The sequence below is a fragment of the Rutidosis leptorrhynchoides genome, chromosome 2 (assembly GCF_046630445.1).
Source record: "Rutidosis leptorrhynchoides isolate AG116_Rl617_1_P2 chromosome 2, CSIRO_AGI_Rlap_v1, whole genome shotgun sequence".
In the NCBI taxonomy this organism is placed as follows: Eukaryota; Viridiplantae; Streptophyta; class Magnoliopsida; order Asterales; family Asteraceae; genus Rutidosis; species Rutidosis leptorrhynchoides.
In genome coordinates this window covers 403,380,305-403,399,303 of record NC_092334.1, presented here as the reverse complement: position 1 = coordinate 403,399,303, position 18,999 = coordinate 403,380,305, and the positions used below count along the sequence as shown (strand labels likewise).

The following is an 18,999-nucleotide window of genomic DNA, read 5'->3' as shown; positions in this document are numbered from 1 at the left end:
ACTACTCTTCATAGGAAAACCAGTTGAAACCAGGGATCGTAAAAACCAAACCTTAATACAACGTGAAACCCTAACTATCCAAATTCATGAGAACACTCAAGGACGTACCTTCACTTATTCATAGCATTGACATCTCCGGTCTCGAGTGAGAGGCATCGATTATTACTTCCAACTAAATTTCGGGACGAAATTTCTTTTGAGGTGTGGATAATGTAACATCCCGCATTTTTCCGTTAAATTATTTTAACGCCCGTCTTTTTCTTTTTAAATAATACCCTTCGTGTCTAGATTCGTATCCTTTGTTAAGTAACATTTTAAATATTCTCGTTATCGGATTTTAATATCTCCCGTACTCCCGTGAAATTTAAAATAATTCGTTCGGTTATTTCCCGCACCCGATTCATAGTTGAGGGACCAAACTTGCCAAGGGTTCAAACCTTTGACTAGGTCAAAGGGTCAAACCCTTTCCACCCTTTCATTATCACCTCCTCCATTTTATTACTTCCTCCATTTTCTCTCTAACTCCAAACACAAAGATTCATCATCCATTTATGATCTAGCGGGTATTTTGCAAAACAAATTACATATTTGAGCTCCTTACAACTTCCTCTTCGTTTTGGTACCAACTTCATCTCATTTGGGTAACATTTCTAAAACACTAGATTTCTTTAAATTCGTGTTCTTGACTTATAAAGTAGTTAATTAGTGTCTATGGCTCATTGTGATGTCGTGTATGTAATTTGTATGCTCGATTTGTTGTTTTTGGTGTAACTAGTTCATTATGAAAATTGCTTGCTAAATCTTTGATTTTGGATGATTAAAAGTTGTTTAATTATTAAAGTTCATGTATTAAATGTGTTACTAGTGTCATTAGCTTCAATTTGATGTGTAGGTTGATTAAGAAAACTTCAAAAACATGATTATTGATTTTGAGATGTTTGACTAGGGTTTGATAGTTCTTGACATGAATTTTTGGATGCTTGAATGCCATGAAATGTTAATTGTTAGTGTTTAGTAGTAATGTATGCTTCATTACCTTCAAAACGGCATATCACATGTGTGAATTGGATTCCCGAAACTTAAAATGCATTTGATGAACTTGAAACTTTGAAAATGGATTCTTAATGATCACTTGACGGAAAATCGGTTATTGAAATTGATGTTTTTGTTTGATGAAACGTGTTTAGTTGTTTTCCTTGTCAAATTACCTTTCCAACGATATATAGTATGCATTTTGGATGTTTTCGGTTCATAAAATATGTTAATTTGAGTTTTGGTTCGTGACTTGGTCTATTTTTCTGCAAACAGCAAAAATTCCAGGTATGCGCGCCGTGCAACCTCAGCGCGCCGCGCAAAACAGAAATCCCAGATATTTGCCCCCTTTAGTTGAGTTCTGACCCGGATTTACACTAGGGTGCGCGCCGCGCAACCCATAGCGCGCCGCGCATATGCCCAGCTCATTTTTGTTTTTATTTTTCCTTTCACAAAATGTTTCCCGCTTAATCGTAACTCCGATTAACATGAAACTTGGCCATTCTGCTCATAAATGATTTCTCATCATGGGAAAATTGTCGGATACCCGACCCCGTTGAAACTTGACTTTGACCAAGTTTGACTTTTAGTCAAACTTAACCAAACAATTATACGATCGTTCTAACATGCTTAATTACTTGTATCGTGCATGAAACTTGACTAATTGATTCACATGCTACATAATCGAGTCGTAACGAGCCATAGGACTAATTGAACATCTTTGACCGTTTGTGTTTACCGTTATTGATATAACCTATATGTTTAGGTCAAGACTAGCTTTGTCTTTGCACGCGTTTACTTGTTGAAGTACTTTATTAACTCTTGCACGCAAGGTGAGATCATAGTCCCACTTTTTACTCATTTGAACTTACTTTTGGGATGAGAAAACATAAACGATTCTTTTGAACTAAGTGAACACAAGAACGGGAAAACAAACATCCTACATACGAGTTTAGAACAAAATCCTCAATTCAATTATCATTAGTTACATTTGCAGGGTGTAAGTGTAGGCGTGAACTTATGTTGTATGGCCATATGGGTTTGACAACCCTCATCTTTGACGGTTCGCTACCGTCTACGGATGAAATATATTTTCGGGAAACAGTGTTGTTCTAGCACTAATTAATGGGGTATTCAACGGACGGAATGTTAAGCTTTGATAATTGGGTGCTCGTGAATATTAACTTTAGAATGTATTACTATTATTTCAACTTTGCAAACCTTGTGGTTCGACTTACTTACTTTTACTCACTTACTTACTTAAACCTATGATTTCACCAACGTTTTTCGTTGACAGATTTGTATGTTTTTCTCAGGGCTTGCACGATATGTGAAACATGCTTCCGCTCACTATTTGATACTTGCATTGGATGTCGAGTATACATGCATTTCATGGAGCGTCTTTGACTTTACTTTAAACCGTGTCGCCTAGATTTCATTTGTACTTATAACCTTGTAACTTAACCTATGGTTGAACTATTCTTGTAAACTTTGAAAACAATCTTTATTTTGAAATGAAGGCGACATATTTTGGTCAAACGTTGTCATAAAGACTTATGACCAGGTAATGGGACCCACGTAGACGACGCCGTCACTTGACGATTTGTCGGGGTCGCTACAAAACACCTGTTAAATGCTAGCGCGACTAGCCCGAGTGGGGATGTCAAACCCTATGGATCTATATCTAGGATTTGCGTTCACCGGTTCAAAAACCAATGACTAAACGTTACCGTGCTAAGGGGAATGTTTATGCCGTTGTATAACCCACACACATATAAAGTTTAAGTACTCGTGCCTAGTATGTAAAACGTAAAAATCGCATGTATTCTCAGTCCCAAAATAGTTAAAGTAAAAAGGGATGCTATAACTCACAGTGATAAAAGCGGTAAAGTCGGTAATGAAAGTAAGCAAGTAGTAAGTCGGTCCGAAAGGTCGTCAACCTAAATCAAAGGTTACTAGGTCAGTAGGTTGTCCTTATAAGTTCTAATAGTTCATAAAATAAGTTTAAAGTGTCATCATCATCATCATTCATCATCATAATAGCTAAGTAAGTTCGATAAGAATAGAGATCGAAACAATAGGCTGACTTCGGTCAGCTGCTACAACCTCTACGTAAATCAAAAAGATGCATAGTCAGTGGATATGGCTCCGTATATGAGTCCCCTAACAGCTGACCAATTTGCAGAACCTATCTCATCTTCATTTGACGGTGGCGACGGTTTAAGTGCGAGTAGGTCAGAAATTTCAGCACAACGTTAATAGGGTGTAGTGACTCTCGGAGGGCCATAAATCCTAAACCGTAACTAGGATTAAGATGAGGCCTAAACGGAAAATCATCTACTCGAACCGAACTAACTGAAAATAAATTTTACTGTAGCCTAGGTGGTCTGATCAGATACGAAAATCAGTTGACAAGTACTCCGGTGGGGTTCTTGGTGCTTGATGCTCATCACGGTTCTCATCCTTGATGCTTGTAGCTTCAAGTGTACAACTCGTTGATGGTTTAGCATCACTTTTGACCAAGATTCTACCATCAATACACAATATGTTAAGACCAAGTGGTAACACAACTCATTTAAGAGTCTTAGATGGATAATGAACCAAGGTTACATCATATCCTTAGTCTTAACACAATTACAAGTCCTATTTACAACAAAGTTACAAACTTTACATCAATCAAACAAGTATGAACATGATCTAAGTTAAATGAAGTGATGGAACCCTAAGCTAGAGAGCTTGGATCCCTTTCACACAATTTATAAGGTCACAAAGCTAGAAAGCTTGAACCTTTAGTGTTCTTGAAGATCTTGAAGCATAAAGCTTGGATCTTTAAGTTTCATGAAGACCATAAACACGAGTTTTGATCTTTATAACAAAACCACAAGATCATAAGCTAGAAAACTTAGATCCAACAACAAGATATGAAGATTCAAGCTAGAAAGCTTGCATCTTGGTTGTTCTTGAAGATCTTGAAGCATAAAGCTTGGATCTTGAAGATACATGAAGATTACAAACAAAAGTTTGAATCTTTATCATAAAATAACAAGATTAAAGCATAAAAGAAGTAGATCTACAAAGTTGGTGAAGATTCAAAGCTAGAAAGCTTGAATCTTCCATGTTCTTGAAGGATTCATGCTTGAATCAACAAGATATAATCAAGATCAAAGCTAAAGAGCTTGATCTTCCATGATGATGATGATGATATGCCACGAAAATGATGAAGGAAAAGAAGAAGAAAAAAGAAAACTTACAAGTAATACAAGAAAGGAAGGAAAGAAAGAGCAAGTGTGTGTGAAAACCAAATGAGAGCAAGTGTTGAATGAGAGGTAAATGGCTAGTATTTATAAGCAAAGTTTTTGACAAGGATTGATGACATGGAATGGCCTTGTGGCCGTGATTCTCATGGGGGGAGGGGGAGACACCATTTTGCTTTTTGAATAATGGTTGTCTAAAGCATGTACTTATGCTAGAATCCCATGTAACAATATGGATAATCCTTATCCAAATGGTTGTATGACTCATTAATTAATTTATTTTATTTATTTTATTTATTATGGGTCACTAGTAATAATACTTGGGCTAATTAATTGGGCCACTAGCTAGTGTAGGGTGGGCTAAGGTCCAATAAGGTAGAAAGTCCAACAAGACTAACTATTGTGATCTAGTAAATAATTAATTAAAATTAAGCATCCAAAAGCCCAGGTAATTATTATTATAAAATAATAATTAATATTTCGCAGTCATAATATTCCGGTTACGACAAAAGTTAAACGTGCGCGCAGTTCGCGGTTTATTCGAAACGTTAAATAACACTAAAGGTTATAAAAGCATCCGGTGAACAAGTTAAGTATCCTACGTACTCTAAGGCACGTTTTAACATATAATTGGAAGTAAACCACGTATATCAAGTTTTCAGAGTATAAAGTAACACAGTACGCACAGATACGCAGTTTCGCTAAATTACAAGGCACAAAAGCAAGTCGAAAAAGTCGGGTCGTTACATTTGACGTGTTGATTTTAGTTTATTACCATGGGTTAATTGTCCTTTGTCCTGGATTATTCGATATGTCCATCTGGTTTTTGTCCATAACAGTCCATCAGTCATAAATATAAAGTGCGAGTGTCCTCGTCAAATTATCCTTATATCCGAAGTCAAATATTCCAACTAATTGGGGACTTAAACTATAATTACACCAATTTTTCTTGTATGTAATTCACCCCTATTTTAATAAGTCCATTAACTATTAATCCATTCCCGTGTCCGGTAAAATGAACGATTATTAGTACTTATAAATATCCCGCCCATCGTGTCTGATCGAGTGTATGTGGTTATTTATAGGTACGTTCAATTGTAAATCTTTATATTAAATTAAGGAACTATCATTCAATTAAATAAATATAAAGCCCATTAATAGCCCATAGTCTAGTTTCCACAAGTGTCGTTCTTTTGTCCAAACCCCAATTATGGTACAAAGCCCAATTACCCAATCTTAATATTTAGCCCAACATCACGATTACTTCGGCTTAAATAAGCATAATAATAACTTAGCTACGAGACATTAATTTAAAAAGGAGAACATAACTTACATTGAGTATTTATCGCGTAGCTTTACACAGACAGAACTTTGACTTTAAAACTCGTAAAATAACCTTTTACATTACTCAAACTAATCTAACATAAAACTAAACTAATATATATATATTATATATATATATATATATATATATATATATATATATATATATATATATATATATATATATATATATATATATATATATATATATATATATATATTACAGAGGGAGTATTATTATTATTGTGTAAAGAACTCGGCCAGAATTCGTTGCATTTATAGGACCTGGCCTGGAATTTTCATCCATGCGATCGCATGGAATTTCTGCCTTCTGGCCATGCGATCGCATGGCCACCCTGGATCCAGCTGTTTTGCTTTGTTTCTAGCTTGTCGACATAATTTAATAAATATATATAATATATATATATATATATATATATATATATATATATATATATATATATATAATTTATATAATTATATATATATTATATTATATTCTTGTGCATAGTAGACATGTAATTTTAGGTCCGTTGCGTCGCGCGTTGATAGTTGGCTCAGGTCCCGGTTCCGGATTTTCGAACGTCCTTTCGTACTATTTAATATCTTGTACTTTGCGTTTTGCAATTTGTAATTTGCACAAAATTATTTTCCTTAACTCCCAAAATCCGCGCAAGTCTTTAACTCACTTTTAGTGGCACTTTTGAGTGCACTATGGCTTTAGTGGCACTTTTTCAGGCTTTAGTGGCACTTTTTCTTCAATTCTTTAATCTTAGTGGCACTTTTGGTACGCTTTGTCTTCACATTTATTTATTTAAACGATTACAACTTAAAAATAGAATAATTTCAACTAAAAACTTTACATATTTGGATGATATTGCGACTAAATATATGTTCGTTTGGAGCACTATCAGTTATTCAAAAAAAAATTATAATATTAATCTAATTAATTTAATATTTTATGTGCATAACGAATACAAAAATTAAAATTTGCTAACGACTCTTAACGTTGTCATTAATTTACATAAAAAGTTTGTACACTTCGATAACCGCTATCAAAAAGTCAGTAATAATCACCATATACAAAACTTTTTTGCATGTAGTAAAATTTATAAATAAAAGGGATGTCGATGAAGTTATTGGATTCGAATAAAAGGTTTGATTAGACTTCAAGAATCTTATAGATTGGTTATATTTTAGACAAAATTGCGTAGCGTTTTCTTTATTTTTGACCTTGTTGACCTTTGTTTATCATTTCGTGACATAGATAACTTTGAGACTAACCGGTATTAATATTTTTTGTTAAATTCGGTCATATTTGGGGTATTTTCGTCAGTTTGACTCATTTTTCTCTTTTCATCTTCATCTTCATCTTCATCTCACTCTTCATCTTCATCTTCATCTTCATCTTTAGCAAACCTAGCCCTAACATACCTCTAAAACATACGAAATTTTTGTAAAAAACAAATGCATCTAACATCAATTACTCTGGAACTAGCACCCAATTCCAAACTAGTATACAAATATATGAGTTATATGTTCTCCCATCCACACCCTTTCACACCATTGTTACAATTTTTCACTTTATGCTAGTTCTCACATTTAACCTATATCACAAAAGAACACACAAACATTTAAACCAAATTACCAACCCTCTTATTCATTATTGATTTATTTTAATGTCGGAGCTCACCATAACCAAATTGAAACTTTACCTAAACCCATTTGAAAGAATGGCAAAGGAGTAACAAAAATACGAAAGTCCAAAAATTACTGTACGCTCATTTTAGCAACACCAGTTCCAAAATTATAAAACAAAACCCTAACTGTAAAAAATGAATAACAAACCTTATCGAAAATGGCTACGGAGTCAAGAACGAGAGTGGTGATCGGCGGCGAAATAGAGTCAAGAACGAGTTATTTTTTAAATCGGTGGATCGGATGTCGTTGAATCAGAGTTGATTAAAGAAGAAGCTTGACCAGAGGTGGTCGATTCGGAGGTGAACGGAGGTGGTCGATTTGGAGCTGATCGGAGGTCGTCGATTTCGTGAATCTCAGATCCTTCACTCAGCTCAAGAATCTGGTTAAAGATTCAAATTGATGGTTTGCAGGCAACAAATCTTTACGTTTACAATGTAACTGTAAATTTGTAAATGAAATTGTGAATGAGAGTGATGGTTTGCAGACAAATTGTGAATGAAACATGCTTACATGGATACTGATGGTTTGTAGACAAATTGTGAATATCGTTAATATAGTAATTTGTTTCAATCTTTAACCTATAAAATTTTGATGTTGTATTAAGCCATTCATTTGTCACTGATATCTTATAACCTATCCAAATCGTAATGTGATTTTAGTTGTAGGATTCTAAACAATTATGTAAAAAATTGTTGTCAACCAAGTAAAATTAATTTTGGCCGAAAAAGTTTTTTTCGAAATTAGAATGGAGATGATGACTGGAAAAATGAGATGGTAATGAATGACGATGAAGGTTACACATTTGGAATTTATACACTTCGATAGGTTCCAGAGAAATTGATGTCAGATGCATTTGTTTTTTACAAGTGATCCGTTCCCACTGACGTGTGTTTTAGAGCTACGTCTAGGGTTGATTTGTTGAAGATGAAGGAAAGAAGAAAGGGGAAAATGAGTCAAATTGACGAAAATACCTTCAAATATGATGGGATTTAATAGAAAATATTAACATCGATTAGTCTCAGGGCCATTCGTTTTATAAAATGATAGTTCAAAGTCAACGAGGTCAAAATAAAGTAAAAGATTATCTATGTTGTTTGAGACAAAGTTGAGGAACCAACAATGCAATTTTGTTTATATTTTAGGAATGTAAAGATATACCCTTCAAAGGGTGAAGAGAACAAAATAGTGAGTATATGCTACATGTCAACGTTCACGTTATATTATCATTATCATTATCACTATTAAAGCTTTAGAAAAGAACTTCGACGGTGATTTGTTAAATCTGACGCCATCCAACACCATTGATAAGGTAGTAAGAGCTAATCCCGATGAAGTGTCAATTAGTCAGCCGACGAAAAAATGTGAAAATTGATGATGACATGGCTCAACGGAAAATGAGAAAGTTGATGACATAACTTGATGTGGTTATTCCAGAAAAATAGATCCGTTATCAGATGATTATATTTTTAACTTAATATTTTTTGAAAATATATAATTGTATTTTTATAAATATAATATCAAATTACTTATTTTATACCTCACAAACACTCCACAATTGCTTTTTTGTCTAACTATTTTTCAATTTTTTTCATCATAATTTGTTAATGGAATCGTACGACATAATTTTCAAGTTCGATTTAAGCGATTATAGTGTTTGTTGAAGAAAACTTTATACGTCGAAGGGGTTGATCGTCATCACAAATCACATGGCCTTTATATTGAGAGGGAGCGTGAAATAGCAAAGCACTTAAATGATACGGAGTACTTTTTTTTTTTTTTAATTTAGTTCATGTCAATTTCATTTTTATGTAATTTTGAATTTTTATGTAATTTTAGTTTATGGCATTTTCTATTTAATTATTGTTATAATTAACTTATAATTATATTTATCTATTAATTTTAATAAAAACAAAAGAATATAAAAATGTGAAACCTACTTAGTTTGACTCTTAAATTTAACATTCACCACTATTTTTATTGTTAAAACTAGTTTAAAAACCCATGATTTTACGAGTTTGTCAAAATATTAAAACAGTTACAAGTTTGAAATAATTTACGTTATCATTAAAGACGTTAAACGCCATAAGGGAAAACACGTCAAACTGGTGGATGAGAGCTTCGTAGTTTGTTTCGAGCTTCAATCATTATTGTTTAATGATGGTGTTGTTTCAATTCAAAGCAATTCAATGTAATGGTGTTAGTTGTCTATTGTCTAATGTGTTTCATGTTGGACGCATTGTTAGTTCAATTGGTTTATCATGTAACACTGCTAGATCGTCAGATCTTTTTCCTTTATATATATATATATATATATATATATATATATATATATATATATATATATATATATATATATATATATATATATATATATAATGAAGTGACCCGTGAAATTGCGGGTTTGTTTATACGAAACAGTTTAATGATATGTTTTAGGTATCAAATGAACGTAAATGCTAAAGTCATTTAGTTTAATGACTCGTGGAAGTACATATTCTGACTAAGAAACTTGTCGTTATTTTTACAAACATATTAATATACTTAACTTAGTTAGAATAAATGAACTACATTTATCCTTCCACCACTTTCTTCCAATTTTCATCACAATTATTATTTTTCTTGTCATAAAAGCTACATTACAACATTTTATTGAAACATGTATTTCGCATATATATGTAACGTAATTAATTCCGTAAAGAAAATCTATATTTGAATAATAATAATATAATAATACTCCATCAGTCTCACTACAAGTGTCCACTTACTTTTTGCACAAAGTTTTAGAAAATTCTCCTAACTTCATTCTCCACCAATCAGAAATCTTCTCTCTGCAGAATAACATCTTCTGATTGGTTGAAACATCAAGTGGATACTTGAAATGGGACAGCCCAAAATAGAAAGGTGGACACTTAAGATGGGACGGATGTAGTAATAAAGTTTGCTCTATAATTGAGTTTCTATATTTTTAATAATTATTATTAGAATGCCACTTTAATTTTTTTTAAAACTAAAATACAATTATTATATGAAGGTTGTACAATATGCTTTAAAGTTTGTACATATGTTCATGGTGTGTTTTGTAAAAGATTGTACAATTTATTTTAAAGATTGTACATATGTTCATGAGAGTGTTTTACCATAATATTGTACATAATGCTTCAAATATTGTACATATGGTCATAGGTTATTTTATCATAAGGTTACATACTGCTTCATATATTATATAATTAACATGTTAATATTTTTATTAAAAATAATTAATTATTTTAATGACATCATTATGAGGGGCTTTGAAATTTTTTCTTTCTTTTTGAATTTTTTTTAAACTTGAATAATCCTTATTTATGAGATTATCATTTTAGAGATCTATATTATACTATAAAATACATATATACGTACAATTGAATAAAAGTTAAATGTAATGATTCTTTAAATAATTATTAAAATCAATTTTTAAGTAAATGAAACATTCACTAAACATGACCCTAAAATCATTAGTATTATTAATATTAATGCCCTCGTGAATTTCATAAACTGATTATAGTGATAATCACTTTATATTTTTTAAAGCTAGTCTATATCGTTTTATGCTAATATTTAGAGTGTTGCCAAATTTATAGGCATGAATCGTTAACTAACAATATAATATCAAATTAAATTATGGATAACAATAAATCTTTATTATTAATTGCTACATATACAGAATCTTTACATATAGCTAAGTCAGTTTCAATTAACTTGCATAAATAAACAAAATATTTACTTAATGTTAGTAACATCATCGAGTGACTTAAAAATCTTTTTCTTTTTATTTTTTTATTTTTTCTTAACAAAGAAATAAACCTAATAATGACATCATCACTATAGGACTTTAATAGAAACTATATATATATATATATATATATATATATATATATATATATATATATATATATATATATATATATATATATATATATATATTATTTTGTGAAAATAAAAAAATAAAAAAATAAAAATTACACATGAGAGACTTGAAAGTTTGTTAGACCATGAATAACCATGCCTGCGATGTCACAGACAGATTGTTCTATTTTTGGCCAAAAAGTGCAATCTGCCTTTGACGTGGCACATGTCAGTTTCTGACACAAAATAACCTTGACGCCCCTTTTCTGTGTCATCCAACTGTGGGTCCTACCAGTTTTCTTTTTTCTTTTTTATTTTATATTAAATATGAATACAAAGTTATTTTATAAAATAAAATGCATATAAAATATAAAAAACATCACAAAATAATATTTCATAAAATTCAACCATTACATAAATTAATATAATTCAACAATACTTAAAATCTAACCATTACATAAATTAAATTATAAAATAAACTAGTTCGTAGTGCGAAATGTGGGCGGAAGGTTCCAAATATGCTCAACAAGATCATCGGTTAGTTGGGCGTGCACCGTCCTATCTCTAATCTTTCGGATGATAACGTCTTGATCCCATCCTTTATTTGGTATACGCTCTGGACGATTCTCCACCGGTTCGGTAATGAAATCTTCCTCCCAATCACTTAACGCAAATCCTTGATCTTCTAAAATCATATTATGTAATATGATACAACAATCCATAACTCTTCGCATTTTGTTCACCGACATAGTGCGTGCCGCTAACCGTAAAATATGAAATCGGCCTTGAAGAACCCCAAATGCCCTCTCAACATCCTTTCGGGCACTAGCTTGAAACCGCGTAAACTTAATCCTTGGGTCATATGTCGGCGCCGAATAACCTTTGACTAGGGTAGCCCAGTCAGGATATATACCATCAGCGAGGTAATAGCCTTTTGTGTAATAATTACCTTTTACCTCAAACGGTGCGGGTGGAGTTGTTCCGTTCTTTAGTTTATCAAAAACCGGTGATTGATTCAAAACAATTTATATCATTGTTGGAACCCGTCATCCCAAAAAATGCATGCCAAATCCACAAGTCATACGAAGCAACTGCTTCTAGCATAATGGTGGATTTCTTGTGATCACCCCGAGTGTATTGTCCCTTTAAAGCAACTGGACAATTCTTCCACTCCCAATGCATACAATCATTACTCCCAAGCACACCCTTAAAACCATATTTCTCCTCATGTTTACTAGATAATCGATCAATATCGTATGCATTGCGAGATCATATGTAACGTTCTTTATATAAATGAATAATACATTTACAAAAGTTGTCTAAACAAATTATTGAGGTTTGCTCACTCATTTTTAAGTATTCATCAAACATATCGGCGGCGGTTCCATACGCTAACTGGCGTAGAGCCGAAGTCATTTTTTGCAATATTGTAAAAGTCGGCCTACCGATAGCATCAAAACGTTCCCTAAAATAGGTAAAATATTCGGGAATATTATGACTATCGAAATCAGAAATACCTCGAGATATTTGTAGAAATAACTGAATACGCATACGAAAACGCCTTTTAAATTTATGTTGCGGAAACATGGGCGCCTCACTAAAATAATCCTTCCATAAGTTTTCTGCGGCTTTCTCTCGATCTTTAGGAATATAAATTCGGGATCTTGGAACACGCTCGGATGATTCGACTTCTGCATCTTCACCTTCTATATCTTGAATTAGTGCAACAATACGCTCGTCTTCCGAATCAGATTCCGAATTAAGTAAATACGATGTCATCTAGTTATATAAAAAATTTTGAATAAAAGTGTTAAAATTGGAGAAAATGGAGAGTTTGATGTGTTAAAAAAGATGAGGTTTGATGGGTTTATATAGGAAAAAAGTTTAGTAATTAAAATTAGAAAAAAAAATAAATATTTGAAATATACCCGTTAAATAACGGATATATTTTTGGACCAATCAAAAACTGCCACCAACCCCTGACGTGTTTTTTTCCGTTAAAAAACCAATTGACTCCCCTTGGGTGTGACGTCTGACGCTGCGATATGGGCGTCAAGGGGCGTCAGCGGGCCTGACAGGACCCCTCTGACACCGCGTTAAAAATGGTCTAAATAAACACATCTAATTGTCACTCCTAATCTTGCTACAATGTATCATTTAGAACATTGGCTACACACTTTTATTTTTATAATGGAAAGTCAACTTTATAGCTTTTTTTATTTTATTTTTATTTTTGGCAAAGAAAACGAAAACTTTATTACGATTCTTTGTTTCGAAAAGAGAAAAGAAAACAAAGATACAATAAGTTCCCGGGGTTTGTAAGTGGTCTTACGTGGGTTCGGGTTCGGGTTGGGTGTTAGAAAAAGGAAGTTTTTTTGACGAATTTAGGAAAGGTGATTTGAATTCCATTCCGGCGGGAACTTCCACTGGTAACGGGATCGGAATCGGAATCGAGTCAACCTTTTCGTTCAAGGCTAGTGTGGGCGTTGGCGTCAACGTCGACAACAACATCGGTGATGGTTAGGTATTGACTTTGGCGTTGTTTATTTGGTTGGTTAACTGTTTTATTTTCATATCTTGTGATTGTGTAATGTAGTTCGTTAGTTCATTGCGAGGCTCGAGTTTAGTTAGCTTTATGTCGGTTTTGTTGGTGGGTCTAGTTTTCTGCTTTCGAGCCTTAGTACGATAAAACTTGTTATATTTAATAAAAATATGGGTGCAAATAATGAATTCTTCATTTTACTGATGTATGATTATAGTAAGTATATATGATTATAGTATATGTGTATTATTTACTTAAGGAAAAACTAACAAATTCAAATTTAAATTTCTTTACAGTAATGGGCAATATAGGCAGCCTAATACAAACACTAGTAAATGGATCACGATCGCCACACTTAACTAAAAGTTACCGAGAAAATCAGATATAAACCATCTTATTGATCTCGTTGTCTAACACAACAATCAAAACATGCAAACGAAGACAATAGAGCCCAACGCACAAGGCTTAATCAAAACATGAAACCGAGGAATAAGTCTGCATATATTTTTAATGATTTCTGTTGAGGTCAAACACAATGCATGAACGCACAACTCTTCTTAATGTATTCAAATATTTGGCCAGAGTTCAAACTTTTTGCTCATCGATTAGTCAGGAAGTTACCCCACAGATGGCATAATGCGGCCATGTGAAACAACCCAACCCGTATTTAAACCGGCCCGTAATTTTTTTTCTTAAATACATTAATATTTAGGTCCCATTTATCTTTCCAAAAACATCTTTAACACAATAATAAGTTCAATAAGCTTTAAAACATTTAATACATAGTTTAAATATCCGAACGGGCAAACACGACCCGAGTATTTTAATTTTCAACAAAACTGAACATGGTGATTGGGGATACGCTACCCAATCCTAATCCATTCAAAAGTACGTCTTCTAAAGCAAACTACTCAAGTTCGCTAGTTCCCTCGCTTACCCGAGCCACCGCCTCCATGCAAATCTATAAAAATGTAAACAACGAGAGAGTAAGCTAACGCTTAGTGGGTGAGAATATACTACATACATATATATGCATAAAATGGACACGCCACACAAGTAATCAAATAACGCATACCGGAGCATCCAAGCATAAAGGCAAGCTAAGCTAAACATACCGTACGATCACTAAGCAACAAGCTAAAAATAACAACAAATATAAGTTCACCAACGACGATGTGAACAACGCCAGCAAGCTACACCCGGAGGGTTAGCTACATCACAACAATACGACAATATATAAAACAACATATAAACGTCCAAGGTTAACCCCTTAACCCAATACCAAAACCAACTACCAAATACCAAAATGAAGATTGGCCGAACTACACGAGCCTTAGTAAATTCACATCCACACGAGACTACTATCTCCAATAACACAACAACATCGATGTTGACCGAACTATACAAGCCTCAGTAATCCGCAACCACACGAGATCACTACCTCAACAAGATGACCGAACTACACGCGTCATTGTGAATCCGCATCCACACGTGACTCACTTCCCAATATCAAAACCCACGATCCCGGGATTATACAAATCCACATCATCGGGGTCATCCAATTCACAACTCCATATCAACCCTTCGCCATTGAGGTTATGTAATCCACATCACAAGCACAAGTGATAACGTACACACAAAATGTGCACCTCGCCAAAGGTGGTCAACCAAAACGCACAACCGTGCCAATTGGACCCATACACAAGTCCATCAAATCCACCTATATGTGAAGTGAGCTCTATAGCCGAGAATCACTTCACCCGACCCGCACTCATCCTACACATACATATGCACATAGGATATTAACACTCACCTTGTCGCCTTGATGAATGCCACCGAATAATTCGCAACTCGCCGATGGAATGTACCTATTCCATTATCACAAATACAACAACACAATTAGGGAGGATTTACAAACCAACCCAAATTGACAACTAGTGCAAATCTCGACCCAAATGCACCTCCAAGCACAAACCATGCCCAAACTAACCAATAATCACTAACACTAGTGACAATGGTCCTAATAAGTCAATTAAACCCGAACACAAGTGTTAAACACTTGTCTTGACCAATTTGACACCAAAACCATAATTTTGACCCATTTCAAAATTAGTCAACCAAACACACCCAAATGAGTTCCAACACTTCCATAATCACTAATCATAGTGATTACACTCAATTTAAAACTCTTACAAGCATAAACTTGCACACCAAATCCAAAACCCGCCAACATCAACAATAAACCAGAATCTTGGTGTTAATCTTCAATTAACAACTAATGGGGTTTCCTCTATGAACTCACAATCAAAACCCTAGAAATATGAACATGAACACTGATAATGCTAAAAACGAACACATATTTCATAGTATTATCCTTCAAGAAAGACAAGCTTTTAGTTGCATTTGTTCTATTTACAAGTGATATTCGTTTAAAATATAAAAGGTGAAGACAAAAGACAGATTCAACGATTTGAAGACGCAAACTACCAAAAAGCTAAAAAGTACAAAGTACAATCAAAGTGGTTCAAATTATTGATGAGAAACGTCTAAAAGTTACAAGAGTACGAGCCGCGAAACGCAAAGTACAAGATATTAAATCGTACGAAAGGACGTTCGAAAATTCGGAACCGGGACATGAACCAACTATCAATGCGCGACGCAACGGAGCTAAAATGACAAGTCAACTATGCACATGAATATAATATAATATATAAATAATTCTTAAAATTATATATATATATATATATATATATATATATATATATATATATATATATATATATATATATATATATATATATATATATATATTATATATTAAAAACCGTCGGCAAACTAGCAAACAAATGAATGTGGTCTGATCCAGCTGACCATGCGATCGCATGTCCTGGAAGCACAATTTCCATGCGATCGCATGGCAGCTAAATGTTGGTCAGGTCCTATAAATAGCCAACGAATTCGACGAGTAATATACACCTAAATTTTCTTTCTTCCTCTGTAAAGAATATATATATTTATAATTATAATTTTAATTTTAATTTAAGTTTAATAATAATTGGGTTATTGTAAGGAATGTTTTAAAGGTTTTGTAAGTCGAAACTCTGTCCGTGTAAAGCTACGCTATTAATACTCATTGTAAGTTATGTTCAACCTTTTTAAATTAATGTCTCGTAGCTAAGTTATTATTATGCTTATTTAAATCGAAGTAATCATGATGTTGGGCTAAATATTAAAGACGGGGTAATTGGGCTTTGTACCATAATTGGGGTTTGGACAAAAGAACGACACTTGTGGAAATTAGACTATGGGCTATTAATGGGCTTTATATTAACTAAATGATACCTCGTTAAATTAATATAGAGATTTATAATTTGACGTATTTATATATAACCACATACGCTTGACTGGGTACGGTGGGCGGGATATTTATAAATACCAATAATTATTCATTTGACCGGACACGGGGATGGATTAATAGTCAACGGACTCATTAAAACAGGGGTGGATTACATTCAAGGACACTTGGTGTAATTGTTAATAAAGTATTAAAACCTTGGACTACACGCAGTCGATAACCTGGTGTATTCATTAAACAAAGTATTAAGACCTTGTTACAGTTCGAATCCTCAATTAGTTAGAATATTTGACTTTGGGTATAAGGATAATTTGACGAGGACACTCGCACTTTATATTTATGACTGATGGACTGTTATGGACAAAAACCGTATGGACATATTGAATATAATCCAGGACAAAGGACAATTAACCCATGGTAATAAACTAAAATCAACACGTCGAACATCATGATTACGGAAGTTTAAATAAGCATAATTCCTTTAATTTATATCTCATCGTACTTTTATTTATCGTCATTTTAATTATCGCACTTTAATTTATCGTCATTTTAATTATCGCACTTTTAATTTATCGCATTTTAATTATCGTCATTTACTTTACGCTTTAAATTAAGTTATTTGTATATTTAATATTTTACATTAGGTTTTAATTGCGACTTAAGACATAAAATCGACAAACCGGTCATTAAACGGTAAAAACCCCCTTTTATAATAATAATACTACTTATATATATATATATATATATATATATATATATATATATATATATATATATATATATATATATATATATATATATATATATATATATATATATATATATATATAGTTTGAAAAAAAATATAGCGTTAAACTTGGTTAGCTCCCTGCGGAACGAACCGAACTTACTAAAAACTACACTACTGTACGACTAGGTACACTGCCTATAATGTTGTAGCAAGGTTTAGGTATATCCACTCTATAAATAAATAAATAACTTGTGTAAAATTGTATCGTATTTAATAGTATTTCGTAGTAAAAATATAACTATTTCATATACACCTCGCATAACATCAAGTATTTTTGGCGCCGCTGCCGGGGATCTCATCAACGCCGAAAGCGAAACGCTATTAAAAAAAAAATTTAGTTTTTAAGTTAGTCTTGTAAAAATATATAAGTTTTTAAAATATAAAAATATATATATATATATATATATATATATATATATATATATATATATATATATATATTCTATATTTTTAAGTATTTAAATTAAAAAGTTTATATTTTTATTTTTCTTTTGTTAAAAATTAAGATTAATAAGTAATTTTTTTTTATAAATTTTTATTACATATTTATTTTTTTTATTATAAATTAAAATATATATATATATATATATATATATATATATATATATATATATATATATAATTAAGTAATAGGGCCATAATACTGTAGCAGCCCAACAATTGGCCCGGTACCCGAAGCCATGCGACCACATGAAATTCCTACATACAATCCATGCGATCGCATGGATTGATTTGACAGCCCAGGTACCTTAGCCGACTGAATTAGGGTTTAATTTAATTTAATTATTTTTATTATTAACCCTAATTAGGTTTTAGTTATTTAATTAGTTTTTAATTTTAAGATTTAATTTATATTTTGTAATATTAAGTTTTAATATAAATACTAATTGTATAAATTAATACTTTTATAAAAAATAATATAAAAAATAATATTTTTATAAAAATTGTATTTTTATAACTTTAAGTTTTATTTTTATATTTCGTATCTTTTTAAGGGTTTATTCGTAAATTGTATATTTATCATTCGTAATTAGTTCGTAGTATTTTGCCGTAGTTACTTTATTTCTAGATTTTTAAGCTTTGCCGTAAAATCCCTTAAGTGCTTTTTCTTTAGACT

General features: G+C 32.3%; 1 protein-coding gene across 1 annotated transcript; it reads right to left on the bottom strand.

Moving 5' to 3' along the window:
- Nucleotides 1-11,674: 11,674 nt before the first annotated feature.
- LOC139889113 (uncharacterized) lies at nt 11,675-12,974 on the bottom strand. Its single transcript, XM_071872083.1, has 3 exons — nt 12,565-12,974; nt 12,288-12,429; nt 11,675-12,181 (listed from the first exon to the last, which is right to left on the bottom strand). Exons 1-3 carry the CDS (start codon nt 12,972-12,974, stop codon nt 11,675-11,677), a joined length of 1,059 nt encoding a protein of 352 aa, XP_071728184.1.
- Between the last annotated feature and the right edge of the window lie 6,025 nt (nt 12,975-18,999).